We start from the raw sequence: 18,690 nt of genomic DNA, 5'->3' as shown, positions 1-18,690 counted from the left end.
CAGAAGACTTTTGAGAGTCCCTGGGACTGCAGGAAGATCAAACCAGTCAATCCTAAAGGAAATCAGTCCTGAGTATTCATTGGAGGGACTGATGCTGAAGGTGAAGCTCCAGTACTTTGGCCACTTGATGCAAAGAACTGACTCATGCAAAGAACTGATCCTGATGCTGAGAAAGATTGAAGGCAGGAGGAGAAGGGGACAGCAAAGCGTGAGATGGCTGGATGGCATCCCTGACTTGATAGACATGAGTTTGAGCAATCTCCGAGAGAGATAATGAAGGACAGGGAAGCCTGGTGTGCTGCAGTCCAAGGGGTCGCAAAGAGTCGGACATGACTAAGCAACTGAACTGACTGAAGGGATGATGATGTTGACCTTTCTGACCCTTGTGACTTAAATCAAATGAAACCTGGACTGTCAACCTTTGCCCCAACTCTATACTGAATTCTCCTTCGACCAAGCCCAGGGTATTTCATGCATATGCAAGTACCCTTAGCTTAAAACTTCCCCAACACTGCTTTGGGAAAGATCCCCAATGTTCTCCTTCTGATCTTTGGTTTGGCTGTGTCTTTTGGCTCAGTGCCCACCAAGAAGCCAGCCCAGTTTTGGATTAACATCACTGGATTACTTTTGCTTTCTCAGTTCTCTTTCACCTAGAGTGTAAAATTGAGAGAAGAGGCCCAGAAATGGAAGGGGTACAAAAAAAAACGAAATATGCAAACCATACTTCTTGCTGGGTGAGTTCTGCGCTGAGATCAATTGATGGCAAAGAGTGACTTTGAAGGCAGCAGAACCCCTCCTACACCTCCCCCACACCCGTCCCTACATCTGTGGGTCTTACTCAGTCAGGCCGGAAGCAGAGAAAGTGCTGAGTCACTCTAGCTTTGCATTTCACACCTAAGGCCATTCATAAGCAGAAAGGGGAAGGGACCAGGAGGAGAAAGCAAGCTTTGCAAAAGAAAGAAACAAAGCGCCCCAAAGTCAGGCCTCAACCAACCTTCCCCTGGAGCTGCTCCTCAGTCTTTTAAATCTCCACTGAAGCCAAAAGTGGATTAATAAAGGAAAAGGTCTTCCTGGCACCAGGAAGGCAGCCTGCTGGGGCCTTCTCCCAATCGCCCAGGTCTACGCAGCAGGGTGCTAACCCTCTCTGCCCAGGGAGGTCTGCAGGTGTTGACTAAGAAACCAGGCCTTTTCTCAGCATTCCTGAGACTAGGAGCAGGATCAATTAAACAAATGGTTTTCTTGCAACCTAAATCAAGATGCTTCTGGAATTTTGTGCTCTCAAGGCCCAGACCCCTACTTGGATTATAAAGGAAAAGCCTGAAAAGCCAAAAGATAATCCTTCTGCCTATAACCAAGCAGGAACCTATGGGGCCTTCCCTGGACAGACCCTTCTCCCACAGTCTGCTTTAGCTCCTCTCTGAAGTGCCTAGATAATACGTCCGAAGAACATTTCCTGAGTTGTTTTACAGATGCCAAAACCCCCACCAAATGGAAGATACTAGCTTCTTGCTGACCTTGGGCACACAGCCCACAGGCCTGGTGGAGCCTAAGGACTGATAATGTTAACCCCTGTGACACCACCCTGCTGTCTCACCATCAACCAGTCAGAGAATTGTGCATGAGATGATCACATTCTGGGACTCCCTCCCTCACCTGGCCTTCTTTGGGACCCCATGAACTGTAGCCCACCAGGCTCCTCTGTCCATGGGATTCTCCAGGCAAGAATCCTGGAGTGGGTTGCCATGCCCTCCTTCAGAGGATCTTCCCAACCCAGAGATCAAACCCCAGTCTCCCGAAATGCAGGTGGGTTCTTTACCGTCTGAGCTACCAGGGAAGCCCTTTAAAATGACTTTGCTGAAACCAACTGGGGAGTTCAGACTTTTTGAGCACTGACTGTCCTGGATTCCTTGTATGGTGCCTTACAATAAATGCTGTACTTTTATCCTATACTAATAAACTACCTCTTTTTCTATCCAAAAAAAAAGTGGTTTTCCCTTCACCATATCCCAGTGTCAGTAGATTGGCTTTACTGGGCGAGTGGACCCAGGTTGGCTCAGTAACATGCCTCTCTCTTCAGCAGCTGGTGGGCCACTGCTGCTGAAGGCCAAATGGCATCCAGACTGCCCTCTGGCCCTTCTCTACAGTCAGCAAAAGAGCAGGCTCTGCTTCCTTCCCAGCCACAGACCTGGCCCTGCAACACCTGCCCAAGTCCCTCCATACAAGCCCTCTTGAGTTGCCCTGCTGAGTAGGTCAGCTCCAGGCCCTCCCACCCTGTCCACTGGGCCCATGAGAGCTACCAGGAGCCTCACTCCCGGAAAGTTCAGCTTCTGACAATCTGCTCATGGTCAGTGCACAGCTTCCTGGGGTGGGTGTTAGGAGGGGAAACCTCTGGAGAGCCCTGCAGCCTCAGTCCACAATGCAACTCTGGCGGTGTAAGGGGACAGTGCTGACAGATGTACGATGTCTCCCATCGAGCACTGAGATGCCGACTCAGGGCCCCACAAAACAGGAAAACCCAGCCTTCCCTGCCACGGAAAAAGACCTTCTAGGACACCCACCTACGATGAGTCCAACCTCGCAGGTGGGCTCCTCATAAGCACAGGTCATCATGGTGCCCACTGTGTCGTTGACCACAGCCACCACATCCAGGTCAAATTCCTTTGGAAAGAAAGAGACAAGTTTAGCTTTAGGGGAAGGACACGCACTGCCTGGCTTGAGGTCTGCAGGTTCATTCCGCTGCATGCCAGTCAGAAAGCCACTGGTGAGTCATCTGAAACTGTTTCCTTACCAGCCTGTGAAAGGTAACGAGATGCTCCTTCACTAATCATCTGCTATTAAAGGTGCATCTGAAGCCTGAATTCAGAAGGATGCATTCTACCCATTTCCAAGATGGCACTGAGCACCAGAGAGGCAGCCCAGAGGGCGCTGTGGGACGGAGAAAAGCCGAGGGATCACGGCCACGCAGCTCTCTGTCTCAGCAGGTAAAAACGATAACCTTCAGAGGGCGTGACGGAAATACCAAATCCACGTCTCAGAATCTGCCCAGGCAAGCAAGTACACAAAGGCACATACAAGCGTATTTTCTCCGTGACTCAGGACAGCCAGGAGAAACAACTGGAATGCAGATCAAAGGGGGCTATGGAAGGCCTACGCAGGCAAACCCTGGAATCCTGTGCAGCCAAGAAAGCGAGTGAGGTTGGCCTCTATGTAGTAACGTGAAAGACTCCTGGTTTCATATTAAATGGAAAAAAAAAAACAAAAAAAAAACCAAGCAGCTGTAATATAGTAAATATGGAATGACTCCCATTTTTAAAATGTGTGTGTATTTGTATACACATGGAAAGTACACTGGAATAACACTAAAAGTTTGTGAAATGGGCAAAATGAGTCATCAGGTTACTTTTCAATGAAACATTAACTGTTGTCTAGCATATTCTTCTAGGAACAACCAGCTCCTCTTCGTGCCTATTCATTTCAGCCTTCCTAACTGCCTGTGTCTTTATCTGCTCTTCTGAACCAGAGAGACTTGAATGGATTTTTTTCTTTAACTTCTTACTGATTCTCTCATTAACTAAGGAGCTGATTTTTCATTTTACGTTTTTGTCAATGTCCTCCAGCCAAAGACCACACCCATAGACACGCACCCACAGTGGATAAAGCTGGGCTTCCTGGCTGGTTGGCTGCAACACAGGCAAACACATCCCATGGGGCGACTCAGAATGTGTTAAAAAGCACAAGAATGGGATTTGAGCCTGTGCTGGTGGTTTTAGGGAGGGTGCCAAGAAGTGGGGTTTGGCTCTGGACTAGGTGCAGTCAGGAGGCAGGGCCATCTCCAAGTGTGAGCCAAGTTCTGCTGTGATGATGGAGTGCTTCTTTCTCACCTGCTTCCATCACTGTCGCAGGGGGGCTGTGATGGTGGCTGTGCCCCGTGACAGTGCCAGGCTGTGCCGCATAGACAGGAGCTGCTTTTCCCTTTTTCAAGCTAGAGGAGAGCCATGATTTTACATTCCTTAAACTATCCCTTAGTAACATGAAACTGTTCTTATATTTTATTGCCATCGGTTGCGGGGAATGTTAGTATTCTTGTCGCATACCTCTATATCGACTGAATTCTATACAAGTACAACCTTTTTTTTTTGGTCGTACAGAGTAGCTGGTGGGATCTTAGTTCCACAACCAGGTATCAAACCTGTGCCCCCTGCAGTGGAACTGTGGAGTCCTAACCACTGGGTCACCAGAGAATTCCCAATCAAGTACAGTTTTTATAATCTGAAGAAAGGAGCAGTTCAGTGGTTAAGACTGGCAGTTCAGTGGTTAAGACTCCGAGCTTCCAATGCAAGGGCCAAGGGTTCAATTCCTGCTTGGGGAAATAAGATTCCACATGCTATGTGGTACAGCCAAAAGATCAAAACATAACCTGAAAAAAGCAGTAAAGATTTTTAAAAACATCCTTTTAATAGTTACCTCTCTCCTTTTTATCGCCTCCCTCAGTAAGGTTGCTACATCATGCCCCACGCAGTCGGTTGCCTTAAAACCTTTGGTCCAGGTGATTAAGATACCCTGCAACAAGAAGGGCACCGCAGAGTCTTGTGTCATTAATCCTTCCAGGCAGAACACAAAATGCCACTCCCTCCTTCCAGAGTAAACACCTGCTAAGACAGTACAGCAAGATGACGCTGGAACATCTGAGGCACAAACGAGTAGAATATGAAGAGTCCTCCCAGGTCTGCCCCCTCTCACCATTCTCACAGTGGTCTGGTTTATAAGCGCCACTTCACAAACGGAGAATCTAAAGGAGATCAGCCCTGGGTGTTCTTTGGAAGGAATGATGCTAAAGCTGAAACTCCAGTACTTTGGCCACCTCATGCGAAGAGTTGACTTATTGGAAAAGACTCTGATGCTGGGAGGGATTGGGGGCAGGAGGAGAAGGGGACAACAAAGGATGAGATGGCTGGATGGCATCACTGACTCGATGGACGTGAGTTTGGGTGAACTCCGGGAGATGGTGATGGACAGGGAGGCCTGGCATGCTGCGATTCATGGGGTCGCGAAGAGATGGACACGATTGAGTGACTGAACTGAACTGAAGCATAGAGAGTTAATGGTGCTGCCCGTGGTATAACCAACTAGTTCCCCTGAAGAACAGTTTGCCCAAAACAGAAGTGGAGAAATGCAAACTTTCAGTAACTCTGTTACTACCTAAAGTCAACTTTAGGCTCGATTGGAGTTTATATACTTGCTAGCTATGTACTCACTATGATGACGGTACAAGTGAACTGCTTTTAAAAACCACCAGACCTTTAAAAAATCACCCTTAAAAACTGCCCAAAACAAGTTTACGTGGATCCACCTGTTGAGATCTCAAAGCCTTTAAGAGGGAAAAAGCCCCGAGTCAGCACTGTGACTGGATTAACTGGCTTCCAGAGGCAGGTGGCCCTACCTAGCCTCTCAACTGCTGCCAATCATACGCTGCAAACCCTGGCCTAAGACCTATGTCATGTGATGCCAGCACCACAGCTTCCTCCCTGGCCATACCCCTACCTGGGAAAACACAGGCACCCGCAACAACAGGATGGGGCCTGCCTGCATGACTCTCAACAGTCAGCTCCTTCTACACGGACTGTCCCCCTGCCCCACCAGGACCCCTAAGCGTGGCGCTGGAGCTGCTGGTCTAAGGGCTGGGATGCTTCACTGACTGGGGGCTCCCTGAGGGCAGGAACTGCCTGCCCAGTGTTCTCAGTCCTCAGCAGGTGCTCAAGCCCTGACCTTGAACCCTGTGTCCTTCCATTTACTGAATAAACATTTATGAAGCATCTTTTCTGCTGGCACACTGGGCTAGGGCCTGTGGGGAACACAGATCCTTGGCTCAAGAATCAAATGACATTGAAGAAAAGAAAGACACAGAAGAGCACTAAAAACTGGGTAAAAAGTGCTACAACCAGGCAACATGAGAAGAAACAGGAGACACTAAGGAGGGCGAGATGCTTTTTGCCTGGAGGCCCAGAAGGCTCCCAGAAGAGGCACATGCTTTAAATAGTAAAAGAAGAGCAGAGAAGAGTCTGAAGATGTTTTGCAGGGTGTGGCCTAAGAGCTGGGTCAACCCTCTGTGACAGCTAAATTGTCCAGAATCGAGGGGTGACACAGAGTCTGGAGGAGGCTTCAAGAGCTGACCCACACTGGCCAACAGTCGGTCAGCACTGCCCGACGTCTGAGGCCTGGAAAAAAAGAGACTCACCGCATCTAAGCTCGTCTGCTTGCAGGGAAACGAAAATGTGAAGCCCAGAGGCATTTTAGGGCCCTTGATGCCCATGTAGTCCAGGAAGTCAGAGATGCAGGAAACGATGTGGTCAAACAGCTTTAGAAGAAAAGAAGGGATTACTCATGCAGCTCTGGTTTCACACCCTCAGCATGCGCGCGTGCACACACACACACACACACACACACACACACACAATGACACAGGCAGAGCAAGGTGCCCTCCCTCGGATCTTCAGAGGGGCCCGAGCATCCGCAGCCCAGACTGGCTGAATGCACCCGACACCTTCGGGCTGCACGGACCCAACTGCCCTGGAGAGCGTATCACATGGAGGCTCTGGGCCCAGTAACGCCAGTGGCCACGTGTGTGACGCACACGTGCCTTGGCGAGGGAAAAGCAACACTATCTTACCTCCTCCCCAGTGCCCTGCATGATTTCAATGGGAATGGCGTAGATCTTATTGTGCATTTCCACCGATCTCTTTTTCCCACTACGGATTTTCACCAGCAGGACGCGGAAATTCGTTCCTCCAAGATCCAGGGCCAAGAAGTCACCGTTCTCTGTTGTAGTCAAGAACATTAAGAAGGTCAAGAAGAGTGAATTTCACCTCCTGGCAGCCAGTAAGTCCAAGACTTCAAACTTTCAAGGGAGGAAACCCTTATCAAACACAGGGGAGAAACTGTTTAGTCTTTTCTCAGCATACAGCCCAGACTCAGAGAGGTGGGCACGAACTCATGACCACCACAGTCTCCAAGTCACACCAGAAGACAAAAGGCCCCGTGGATAAACCAACTGGATCAGCAAGGTCACAGCACAGGTTGGATGCTGAGCTCCGATGTGCCTGGATGTAAAACACCCCAGGCCTCTGCGAGCCTCTCACACTCTCCACCTAGGAAGGAGGTGCTGAGTGTTATCCTTCCTCTGCCTTACTGTGTTTAGCAAAGGACCTACAAGCAATCTCAGTGCTTCAGAATCCGCCCAGCTCTGTTCTTTAAACAATACTTTCTAATTCGGAGTCAGGGCTGTGGTTTTAAAGACAGCGCCTGCGTGGGAGTCTGGACCAGGGGAGGTCAGCTGCCTCGAGTCTCACATGCAGCAAGCAAGTCAGTGGTAAAAATGGGAGAGGGACTTCACTGGTGGTCCAGTGGTTAACACTTCACTTTCTAATGCAGGGGATATGAGTTCAATCCCTGGTTGGGGAGTTCCACATCCCTCATGGTCAAAAACACAAAACATAAAACAGAAGCAACATTGTAACAAATTCAGTAGAGACTTTAGAAATAGTCTATATAAAAAAAAAAAAAAAAAATCTTTGAGAGGTTTCAGTGAGTTTCTAATTCTTGCCAAAATCATGCCACCCATCCCAGTGTCAATGTGTCCCCTGGAGAAGCCAACCTCCCGGCAGCCCCAGTGACTTGGCCACTGGTATGAGAAGCAGGAGGCACATGTGAACCCCCAGCTCAGGTCCTCACCAGTCCCATCAGGAGTGCTCCGGACGAAGGAGGGCAACATCTTGACCACAGCCTTGTCATGCGTCTGCTTGCCCAGCCCCAATTCCATCTCAGCCCGCATCCGCTTTTTCACCTCCAGCAGCATTTCCTTGGTGAGGCTGAAGTGGGCCAGGGTCTCCTCTATCTGCCGGTGCTGCTCAGCCAGGCGGTAGGCCACGGCAGTCACCATGGCGGCCCCCTTGCCACTGCCGCTCTCGGAGAGGAGGAAACGCACATCACAGTCGGGTACCAAGCGCCGCAGAGTCTTGTGGAAACGCCGAGAATACCTGGGGGGAGGGGTGCAGAGTAGACAGACTGAGCCAGACTGTAGGGACCTCTAGGATCCCCTTCTTTTTCCACACTTTAATTCCATCTTCTACACTCACTTTCCTCGTTATTCAAGTCTACAACACATCCACTGTAGACAAGTTAGCAAACGCAGACAGGTAAAAAAGGAAAACTGAAGTTACCCATAGTCACAGACAAAAAGAGGGGGCTCTCATTATTATACGAATATCGAGGGCCTTTTCTGGTGGTCTAATGGTTAGGACTCCATGTTTCCAGTGCAGGGGGGCACAGGTTTGATCCCTGACCAGGGAACTAGGATCCCACATACCGTGCAGCCAAAAAAAAAATTGTATCGAGTACAGAAAATTCAGGGTTCAAAAATCTGTTGTCCACCCTGACAAAGAGATAATACAGTTCACTGGTTAAGAAAGAGCCCAGTGCTTAAAAGTCAGACCGGAAGGGACTTCCTTGGAGGTCCAGTGGTTAAGACTTTGCCTTCCAGTGCAAGGGGTACAGGTTAGATCCCTTGTCAGGGAGCTAAGATTCCACATGCCTCAGGGCTAAAAAACCAAAATGTAAAACAGAAGCAGTGTTGGAACAACTTCAATAAAGACTTTAAAAATGGTCCACATAAAAAAATCTTAAAAAAAAAAAAAAAGTCCCCACTTCCACACCAGGGGACCTGGGCCTATTACTTAATCCTGGAGTCAATTCAGATGGCAGCATCTGGCTGACAATGATGAGGAAGGAACTCAACTGAGTTCATCAAATGCTTCAATGAATAACTGGCGCTAAGCAGGGGCTCAATAAAGACTTGCTCTTGTTTTTCATTTTCACTTGGCCCTCTCCCTCAGTCCCCAAGAGCTATTTTTTAGTGGTTAGAAGAGGACTTTAGGACAGGACTCAGTAAGACACAGAATTTTCTCCAGGTTTGTGGTCTGTTGTAAGTATGGAAGGCTGCTTGCCAAAGGAAAATGGGAATCTAGAACCCCAAAATGATAAGAATGGTCAGTTCCAGGGGATGGGATCAAAAATGACTTCCCTCTGGCATTTTTGGAACTATTTGAAGTTTCTATACCAAAAATATGTTACTTTGTATTTTAATCTGTATTTAAACAATTGTTTTTTTTAATATGATGTTGTAGATGAAGAGTTCAAGAGATGGCTGGTGGTGATGGCTGCACAACAGTATGAATGAACTTAAATTTACTGACCTGTACACTCAAAAAATGGTTGAGATGGTAAATTTTATATTAGGTACATTTTATCACAACTAGAAAATTATTTTAATGTGATGTAAATGCCTAAGCTTTCTTGTCCAAAAATAAGCCAAGGAATTTTTTAATGGCTAATTGCATTATCAAAAATTTTACAAATACTCTAAGAATACAAAGAAATAAAATTGTGAACCTGGCAGATAACAACAGCTAACTAGCTCAAACCCCATCCCCTCAGTAACACTGAATTATCTGTTTAAGTCAATCTTCATTTAACTGTTTCGAGACCTAGTATGAAGGCACAGTATCTGCAAGCCACGTCACAGGCACATTATGTATACAATGGGAGAAATATCTGAGGTCATGTGTTAAAAAAAAAAAAACAACTTATAGGCAGTCATTTTAAAAACTCAATACAGGGACTTCCCTGGCAGTCCAGGGGTTAAGACTTAACCTTCCAATGCAGGGGTGTGGGTTCAATCCCTGAATGGGGGGCTAAGATCCTACATGCTTCATGGCCAAAAAAACAGAAGCAACAATGTAATAAATTCAATGAAGACTTTTAAAATGACCCACATCAAAAAAAGCTTTAAAAAATTAATTAAAATAAACAAATAAAACTCAGTACATAAAGACTTAGAATTCACCTTTAGCTTTTTAAAAAAATACAAACCGTGTTCTTAGTGGCCAAAGAAGGCTTCTGACACTAAGGAGTCCAACAGACAAGAAGGCAGCGTCTAAGTGAGGACTACTGACAACCTTTCGGTATTTGGTTTAGTCAGGATTATCGGAGAAGGCAATGGCACCCTACTCCAGTACTCTTGCCTGGAGAATCCCACGGATGGAGGAGCCTGGTAGGCTGCAGTCCATGGGGTCACTAAGAGTCAGACAGGACTGAACGACTTCACTTTCACTTTTCATTTTCATGCATTGGAGGAGGAAATGGCAACCTACTCCAGTGTTCTTGCCTGGAGAATCCCAGGGACGGGTGAGCTGGATGGGCTGCCGTCTATGGGGTCGCACAGAGCCGGACACGACTGAAGCGACTTAGCAGCAGCAGCAGCACTGACAACCTAATCTCTCATTGGCTTGCAGATGCAAAGCGTCGACAAGCCGCCTGTGTACTATCTGAGTGTTTGGGGAGCTTTAGAAACTCACAGGAGCTTCTAACACAGGCATGTGGGCAGCACATGTATGACCCAAACTACAGTGAGGATGATGGTCCCTGATTAAATGCAGACAAGTAAGAGAATTGAAGATACAGACACATTCCACCCAGTGCTCCCGGCAGCTAGAGACGTCTCTAACGAGACTTCTGAAATGAGGAGAGATGACAGAGCAGTGCAGAAGCAACACCAGTGGGAATCAGCTGAGAGCCAGACATTTCTCCAAGTGGGCAACTCTGACCCTTCTGTCCAAAACTAGATGTTGTCTTATCTGCCAAAAACTTTCACTGGGTGCAAAAGTCTGACCTCTGGAGACGGTCCTTAGCCAGGGCAGGTGCTGAGTGCCAATTAGAGCAAAGGGGACTCACTGTGGGTGCGTCTTGTAAAGGGACCCGTCGACACCAACCGTGGTCCGCAGCCTGGGCGTGCCCTTGTTATCTCGAAGGCGGCTCAAGATGGCACCCAGGGTCGCCGCCACCAGGTTGGCAGAGCGAAATGAGACGATAGTGCACACGTGCTGAACCGCAACACAGTCGTCATCAGACGGCTCCACTCCCAGGCGGGTCAGGATTTCTTTGGCATTGTGGAGGCCTTCCTTATTCCTGTGAAGTCAGAGGCCAAAACTCGTTAGTTAAGGACTACAGCAGGCAGTGCACTGCTGTGAGCACTGGGGCTTGAAGGTCCTGGGGAGGTGAACTGATCATTCATCATGTGTGTGTGGCAAGGGAAAAGTGCCTGAGACGGGGTCTCCTCCGTTAAGAAGTCAGAAAGCAGCAGCAGGAAAAACTGTGATGGTTAAGTTATGTCAGGCACATGGAGGAGAAGAGAGGCAGACCACATGGGCCCGGAACAGGTGGAGAAATAGCTGCTTGCATCCCAGGGCTCAGTGCTTCAGAGATGTGAGGGAATCTCCTGGTCTTTGGGTCTGTAGTATGCCCCTGGATTCTTACACATTCTTCCACGATTTTTCCAGTCAGCGTTTAATTTCCTGCATTTTTGTTATTTAGTCGCTAAATCATGCCCACCTCTTTTGCTACCCCATGGACTGTGGCCTGCCAGGCTTCTCTGCCCATGGGATTTCCCAGGCAAGAGTACTGGAGTGGGTTGCCATTTCCTTCTCCAGGGGATCTTCCTGACCCAGGGATCGAACCCACTTCTGCTTGGCAGGTGGATTCTTTACCACTGAGCCACCTGGGAAGTCCATAATTTGCTGCATATATGCTTTGTATAGCTTTTGTTGGATTTAAAGTATATCCTGGAGGATATAGTTTTATTACTATTGTAGATGTTGTCTTAAAAAAAAGTACATATACACACGTATTTTAAATGTACCATATTAAAATGTTAACAATGGGAAACACTGGGTAAGAGATACATACTATCTTTGTAGTTTTTCTGTAATTCTAAAAATAGTCTAAAAGATTTTAAAATATGTACATATTTTAATTACTGTCAATACATAGAAATATAATTAACTTTTGTATCTTATCTCCAGACATCATTCCTAACCTCTTTTTTATTCTAATCACTTGTCTAGATATGTTGGTATTCCATACAAATATATTTGCAATTAACGACAGTTTTACTTCCTCTTTTTTAATTCTTATGCCTTTAATTTCTTTTCCTTTTTTGTTTCGTAAAAAAATATTGGAGCTAAGGCTCCAGGACAATGCTAAATAGAAACAGGTGATACTAACACAGGGCACTTAACTAGGTGCTCTGAAAACCAGAGGGGTGGGAAGGGGTGGGAGAGAGGTTCAAGAGGGAGGGGACATATGCATACTTATGGCTGATTCATGTTGTTGTATAGCAGAAACCAATACAGCATTGTTAAAGCAATTATCCTCCAATGAAACAAACAAAAAAAAGAATCAGGTGATACTATCTTGGTCCTGAATTTAAAGAGAATGCTTCCAATATATCTTCACTGGTAAGATGTTCTTAATAAATTTTTTTTTTTTTGAGATAGGCTTTATTACAACATAGATGCCTTCTTGAGCTAGTTCAAGTGGGTTTTGTTTCTTGGTAACCAAAGAGCCAACACCGTAAACAGGCCCAGAGGAAGGCAGGCATTTCCTGACTCTGTCAATGATTCTGAGATAAGTCACACGTCTCTTGCTCCCTCCCCTCCCAACAGCTGAGCAGGAGACCTGAGAAGGGAGACTGTTGGAAACTCGGGAGTGTGGCTCCCTATTGACTGTAGCACTGCAGGTCCTGAAGGAGAGGTCCTAAGCAAAGGCCAGGACTCAAAAAGAGTAGGTTCAGATAAACCCCTTTCCATTTACATCAGCATCTTCTCCCTGGAGCCAAGCTACGATGCCACCGGCTCTGAATTTCCAGGACCACACCATGGGTAGTGGGCATGAAAGGGCATCTCTAGCATCAGGCTAACCCTATCTTTAAGCAGGTGGCCTCACATGGCTATGTGGAGTCTCCTGAATCCAGAATAGAACCTGGTGGCACACGGAACCAGTCACAGGACAGGTGCCCTTCAGACATTAGGCTACATCAAGGCCTGTTATTTGCAGGCCTTGGGTGGACTTGAGACAGAGAAGTCTGGGGTTCTTATGTTGAGGTCAAAAGATAGAAGCTAGGTTGCTGGCTGGACTCTGTCCTTCTGTGTCTATCTGTCCTATCTCATCTGTTAACCAGTGCTTCTCAAACTTGTGCCAAGGAACATGTGTGGCTGTGAACAAGTGAAAGAACGGGGGGGTGGAGGGTGGGAGACAGAGAGGGGAGTGGGGTAGGGAGAGTGCAGAGGGTGCTTCAGGTACAAAAGGATTGTGGGAAATGACCAGTTAACCAAAGTGAACTAGGCTTTCTTTTATATGCTAATGAGTACTTATACTTCTCTAAATATTTCCCAGTCCTAGTGACCACAAAACCCATTTCTTCTGGGAACACCTAATGATCTTGAGGTCAGTAGGGTTCCCTGGAACACTGTCTGGTGAAGACCCTGATATCCCAAGGCGGGATTAACCCAGGCCTGAGCTCAATCAGTTCCTGTTCATCTCCAGGATCAGCTGTATGTGGGGTTGGGGGAGAGTGAAGGAGAAGGGGATGCTTTGGTAATCACACCATTCAAGAAGCATTTGCCCCTAGCTCAACGACTTTTTAATGTGCTGCCACCAGGTGCCCGCAGGGAGAGCAGCCCAGGGTGGGTCAGCCAAGTGAGAGGGGAGACCGGCCCAGAAAGCCCTAACACTCCTCAGGAGAAGCCCAGCAAACCAGGACTCAAGCAGGTAATGAGAGACCCGTTGTTCTTCTCTGCCCCATGCCCCCTGTAAAGCCTTGAGAGGAAGCACCTACTTTTCAATGGCCGACACATCACTGGTGTTAAACTTCCCTCTGGTGAGCAGCTCTGGGGTGATCCGCCCTTCAAATAAGAGGCCCTCCTTGGCCATCTTGACCAGGATCAGTCGGACCAGCTCGCCCAGGTACATGCCACTGACCATCTTCTCAAACCTGCAGGAGCAAAGCACCAGGCACTCGTCAGTCCCTCCTAGGTACTCATCACTGTGGCATCTCATGAGTGGTGGGAGAGACGTGAAAGGAGAGGAAGACACGGCCTCAATTATCACAAGCGCACAGTCTCCCTGGCAGGCAAGAGCACACATGCGTGTGAGTAAACAATGAACAGACGGTGGGGGAGCAGGGTTATCCTGACCCCACACCCATTCCCAAGGAAGGAAACAGGAGGAGAACACCAGGCAGGGGCAGTCAGGGAAGGCTGCCTGGAAGTGGAGGGAACATCAGGATTTAGATGGAGAGTAATGAGGAGGGACCCAGACAGGAATGAGTAGGATATGATCATCTTGTGCAAAGCTTTATGCCTTACTTTTTATTTTTATTATTTTGGGGCCATGGCACCTGGCTTACAGGATCTCAGCTTGCCTGGATCTTAGCTCTTCGAACAGGGATCGAACCTATGCCCTAGCAGTATAAGCACTGAGTCCTAACCACTGGAGTGCCAGGGAATTCCAATCACTGTACTTTTTAAAGGGCTTTCATCTTTATCCCTCTATCAGGAAGCTCTCCAATTCCTGATTGGTCAGGCAAGGTGGTCAGGAAGTATTCTCTCCATTTCCCAGCTCAGAAAGTGTAGACGTCTTCTCTGAGGGAAGATGACAGGGCTGAAACGCAGCCATTCCCCATGGGACCTCTGTCGCTGGTCACCTTCGTGGCACCGATGTTCTCTTCTCCAGCCAAGAGAGACCAAGAAAAAAGGTCTCCAAGAAAGTGCTTTGTGCAACTCACTCCTTCCCCACTGACCTGCCCTTACACTCCAGGAGAGGGCTCCCCGAGTAGCTTAAAACCAACCAGCTCCTCCTACCACTCCGGCCACATTCAGCCACCAATCACAGTGGATCGGCCCTCCTGCCTCCCCTGGGAGGTGTGGTGGGCGGTGTGAGTGCTGTGACTGCAGCAGCCATTTTGAGCCCAACACTGCAGGGCAGAGGCAGCCAGGAACTAGGGCTCGAAGCCATATCTGAGCCAGAGCCAGGTCCTGAGTCCTGGCTGACAAGGGGCCAGGAGGAAGCCCAGGGCAGGACAGATCAGAGGCAGGTCCACATCCAGGCGGCTGGCCTCTGCTCTGAGGGAGCCCAGCTGGCACACCCAGGGCTGGCTGTGACACAGCAAAAGAATCTGCTCCATTCAGAGCCGGGCGCGGGAGCCAGGGATGCTGCTGGGACCTGAGCACGCGGCCCTCCCTCCCCCCAAATCAAGGAGTGGAGAAACATGAGCTCTCATTGTTCAGACAGGACCAGACAGGACTGCCCTGGCCACGGTTGTGTTGAGGATCCCTGGCAGGAGGGCACCCTGCTGAGTCCTTGCTGCCCCACCTAGCTCCTGTCCCAGGCACCTGTGGGAACAGCTTTAGTGCCACCCAAACTGGAATCTCAGCAGACAGGAGCCAGACTGCCTGAACGGAACTCCAGCCCTACCACTTTATTATGCTACTTACCTCTTTGGGCCTCAGTTTCTTTACCTGCATAATGGGGATCACACAGGGCCCACCTATAAGGTTGTTGTATGAAAGATAGAGGTGGATATAGGTAAAATGCTCCAGTGCCTGACTAATACTGAGCCATGGCCCTTGCTGTGTCTCCTACCTAATTAAGCACTTTATGTGTATTAACTTATTTCATCCTTATTATAAACCCTATGAGATAGATATTATCATCATCCCCATTCCACAGATGAGAAAACTGAGGCACAGAAAGGTTATATAACTTGCCCACAGTTGTAGGGCTGATGAGTGGCAAATTATTTTCAATCCAGTTAAATCTAGCCTCGGATTCCAAGCTCTAAGCACTGTGCTGTTCTGTCTCTCCCATGGACAGTGTCATTAAAAGTCACCTGTATTACTGTCATGCTGGCAGCCACCAGCCCCAGCCCAGCCCAGCCTCTGCTCGTCTACCTCCAGCTCACTCCTCTAGGCAGCCTGCCCCCGCTAACTGGGCAAATTTGACAACAAGAAGGTTCTTCCCCCTTAACGGTGGACTAGTCAGCCTTGTGCACCTCCCTACCATGGCTGCTGCTGCTGCTTTTTTATTTTTGGCTGCACCAGGTCTCCATTGCCGTGCCCAGGCTTTCTCTAGTTGCGGGGAACAGGGGCTACTCTCTAGTTGTGGAGCACGGGCTCGAATGCTATCGGGGTTCAGCAGTTGTGGGGCACAGGCTTCGATGCCCCACAGAATGTGGGATCTTCCCAGACCAGGGATCAAACCACGCCTCCTGCATTGGCAGGTGGATTCCTAAACCACTGGACCACCAGAGAAGTCCCACCCATTGCTTCTTGTTCTGCCTTCTGGAGACACTCAGAATGATCTGCTCCCTTTTCTACATGATGGTCTCTTAGACACATAGACACTGCCATCCCCCTTTTCAGATAAAGGAAGCCTGAGGCCAAGAATCTGTCCTTTCCCAGTCCCTAGAGTCCCCGCTGGAGCAGCAGAACAAGGAAACAGCACTTATCAGAAGCCTCCGTGAAAGCCAGCAAGCCGTGATCTGCTGCTCAGCAGTCAGATACCTATGACCACAGGCCAGTGGGTGGCACCATGGTGTTGCAGCCTCGCTGCATGCTGGTGGGCACAGGCAGGGCTGTGGCCCACAGGGCCTGGGGGAGTCTGGGAAAGGTGGGCAGGGGATTGGATGCTGACAAGGAATGCCCTTGGCAGCCAGGGTCTGCTCCAACGGGCAGCTCAGGGTCAGAGAAGGAAGGTGAGGTCTATGAGCACTTAAAGAGGATTAGAACTGCTGAGAGAGTCTATGGAGCAGGCAGAGCAACAGTAAGGAAGGTGTTTGGGGGATGATTTGAAAAGAGGTGCAATTACCCCACCACCATCAAGGCCAAAGATTTCTCCAGGCCAGACCTCCCTTCTGTCACAATCACTGCTGCTGCTGCTGCTCTGGGGGGCGGTGTCTCCTTCACTATGAAAGATGTGAAAGGGAATCACAGGGGAATGGGATTCAGAATTCCTAACAAAGCAGAAAATAAAAGAAAATAGAAGAGCAAAAGGCCTAAGAAGAAGAGGAGAAGGAAAATTAAAAATGAAAGAAGTGGGAGCTACATCTACAGTAGGAGACAGGTGTGGAACCAGGACAGAGGGCAGCAGGGAGGAAGGAAGGCCAAGGCCGATCCCTTTTAGAGGGAGAAACCTTCTAACCTGGGAGCTAGGGGAGGGGTCCTGAAGCAGCTGTCAGCAATGGAGGCAGAAGCCATAGAGCCTCTGTGCTGATACCCTTCCTGTCCGCTGTATATGGTCAGTACTCAGTAAATGTAAACTTCAATCAAAACAAACGAGTGGATGCACAGCGGTCTAGAGCCCACCTGTGCACAGAGCCTTTAGATAGAGCTAGCTAGATACTAGCTAGCTAGCTAGCACACCTCTGTTTCCAGCCCTGGTTAAAAACTAGAATCACTTGCAGGGTCTTGAAGACAGGCCTCAGCCTAGGCCAAGTAGGATTGGGAGGGAAGGTGGGTAGGGTGGGAAAATACCTAGGCAATAATATGTTTTTTAAAGGTCTCTACGTAATTCTTCTTTATTTTTTCTGGCCATGCCATGCAGCTTCTGGCATCTTAGTTCCCTGACCAGGGATTGAACCTAGACCCTTGGCAGTGAAAGCGCAGAGTCCTAACCACTGGACAACCAGGGAATTCCCCTTTAAAAAAAAAAAAAAATGTTTTAATGTAATTCTAGTGAAAAACATTCCTCTAGGGGATGTCCTGGGGAATTCTTCTAAGGAATTAAGATTCCCCAAGCCGTGTAGCACAGCCAAAAAAAAGAAAAACATTCCTTTAGACCATTCATGATAATGTTTGCTCATAAATGATGAAATGCCTCTTAAGACATTCTGGAAGTTCACTATGAAAAACATGTACTTTCCAGCAGGACAGAAAACCACAAACCTAAGCCAAATTAAACCTCAATTTAAGCCAGCCGCCCTGTCCCAGGGTCCTAGTGCCTTAACTTCCCCATCAGTCAAATGGAGCAAACACCTTTCCCTGGTACAAGGAAAATGAAACGGCTTTGAAGAACTTGACATTGTACAGAAGACACAGGGAAGACCCCCAAAATCAGGCAGATGCCTAGGAGACCAGCTACATTAACTTTGGCAAAAAACCCTCCGACCAATAGCCTATTTCTAGCAATATATGATACAACTCAAGATCTGTCATCTCTTCGGGACTGTTCTTCCCAAGACCTGACCTATGGTTCAGTCAGCAGGGAAGATGGAGATGGACCTTATCCCACCTGTCTCACTCTTTTATACACGCACGTATTTCCCACCCATTTCCCAGCCGCACTTCTTATCCACTACTCATCCTCCAACCCCCATCCATCCATCCATCCACCTATCTTCGCGTGTCCATCTTCTATCCATCCCCTATTCCAAATATGTTTATTGAAAGTCAACTGGGAGGCCAGTTCACATTTCAGCCCGAGGATACAGTTCAACTCTTTAGAGAAATTCAGAACTACATCAAAACGGATGACAGAAAATCCAGGTTTCCAGCCAAGCCACGCAGGATCCCTACATTAAGGCTAAGGAAACAGCCAAGGCCCTGGGCCTTATCTGCTCAGTTATCACAGGCAACTGCCCAACCTGCTCTGCTGAGAGGGATGACTTGAGACTCAGTGATTGACAGTAACTACAGGTACATCGTTTCTTATCGGAAACCCCTGGGGTCACATATACTTGGGAATGTGGACATTTGAGGATTTGAGAGATGGAATATGGTACACATGCCCCATAGTACAGAATAG

General features: G+C 48.2%; 1 protein-coding gene across 3 annotated transcripts in view; it reads right to left on the bottom strand.

The window, feature by feature from the left end:
* HK1 (hexokinase 1) overlaps nt 1-18,690 on the bottom strand; it is a 131,843-nt gene that overhangs the window by 10,645 nt on the left and 102,508 nt on the right. For all 3 annotated transcript variants that reach the window (XM_061405185.1, XM_061405186.1, XM_061405184.1), the window contains 7 exons: nt 13,727-13,882; nt 10,786-11,019; nt 7,729-8,033; nt 6,668-6,816; nt 6,236-6,355; nt 4,465-4,560; nt 2,559-2,658 (listed from right to left, as the gene is read on the bottom strand). In XM_061405185.1, coding sequence (XP_061261169.1) covers nt 2,559-2,658; nt 4,465-4,560; nt 6,236-6,355; nt 6,668-6,816; nt 7,729-8,033; nt 10,786-11,019; nt 13,727-13,882 — 1,160 coding nt within the window. The remainder of the gene's footprint in view (nt 1-2,558; nt 2,659-4,464; nt 4,561-6,235; nt 6,356-6,667; nt 6,817-7,728; nt 8,034-10,785; nt 11,020-13,726; nt 13,883-18,690) is intronic.

The sequence above is a fragment of the Bos javanicus genome, chromosome 28 (genome assembly GCF_032452875.1).
Source record: "Bos javanicus breed banteng chromosome 28, ARS-OSU_banteng_1.0, whole genome shotgun sequence".
Taxonomy (NCBI): domain Eukaryota; kingdom Metazoa; phylum Chordata; class Mammalia; order Artiodactyla; family Bovidae; genus Bos; species Bos javanicus.
The sequence above is the reverse complement of the archived record's forward strand: the minus strand, read 5'-3'. Positions and strand labels throughout refer to the sequence as shown.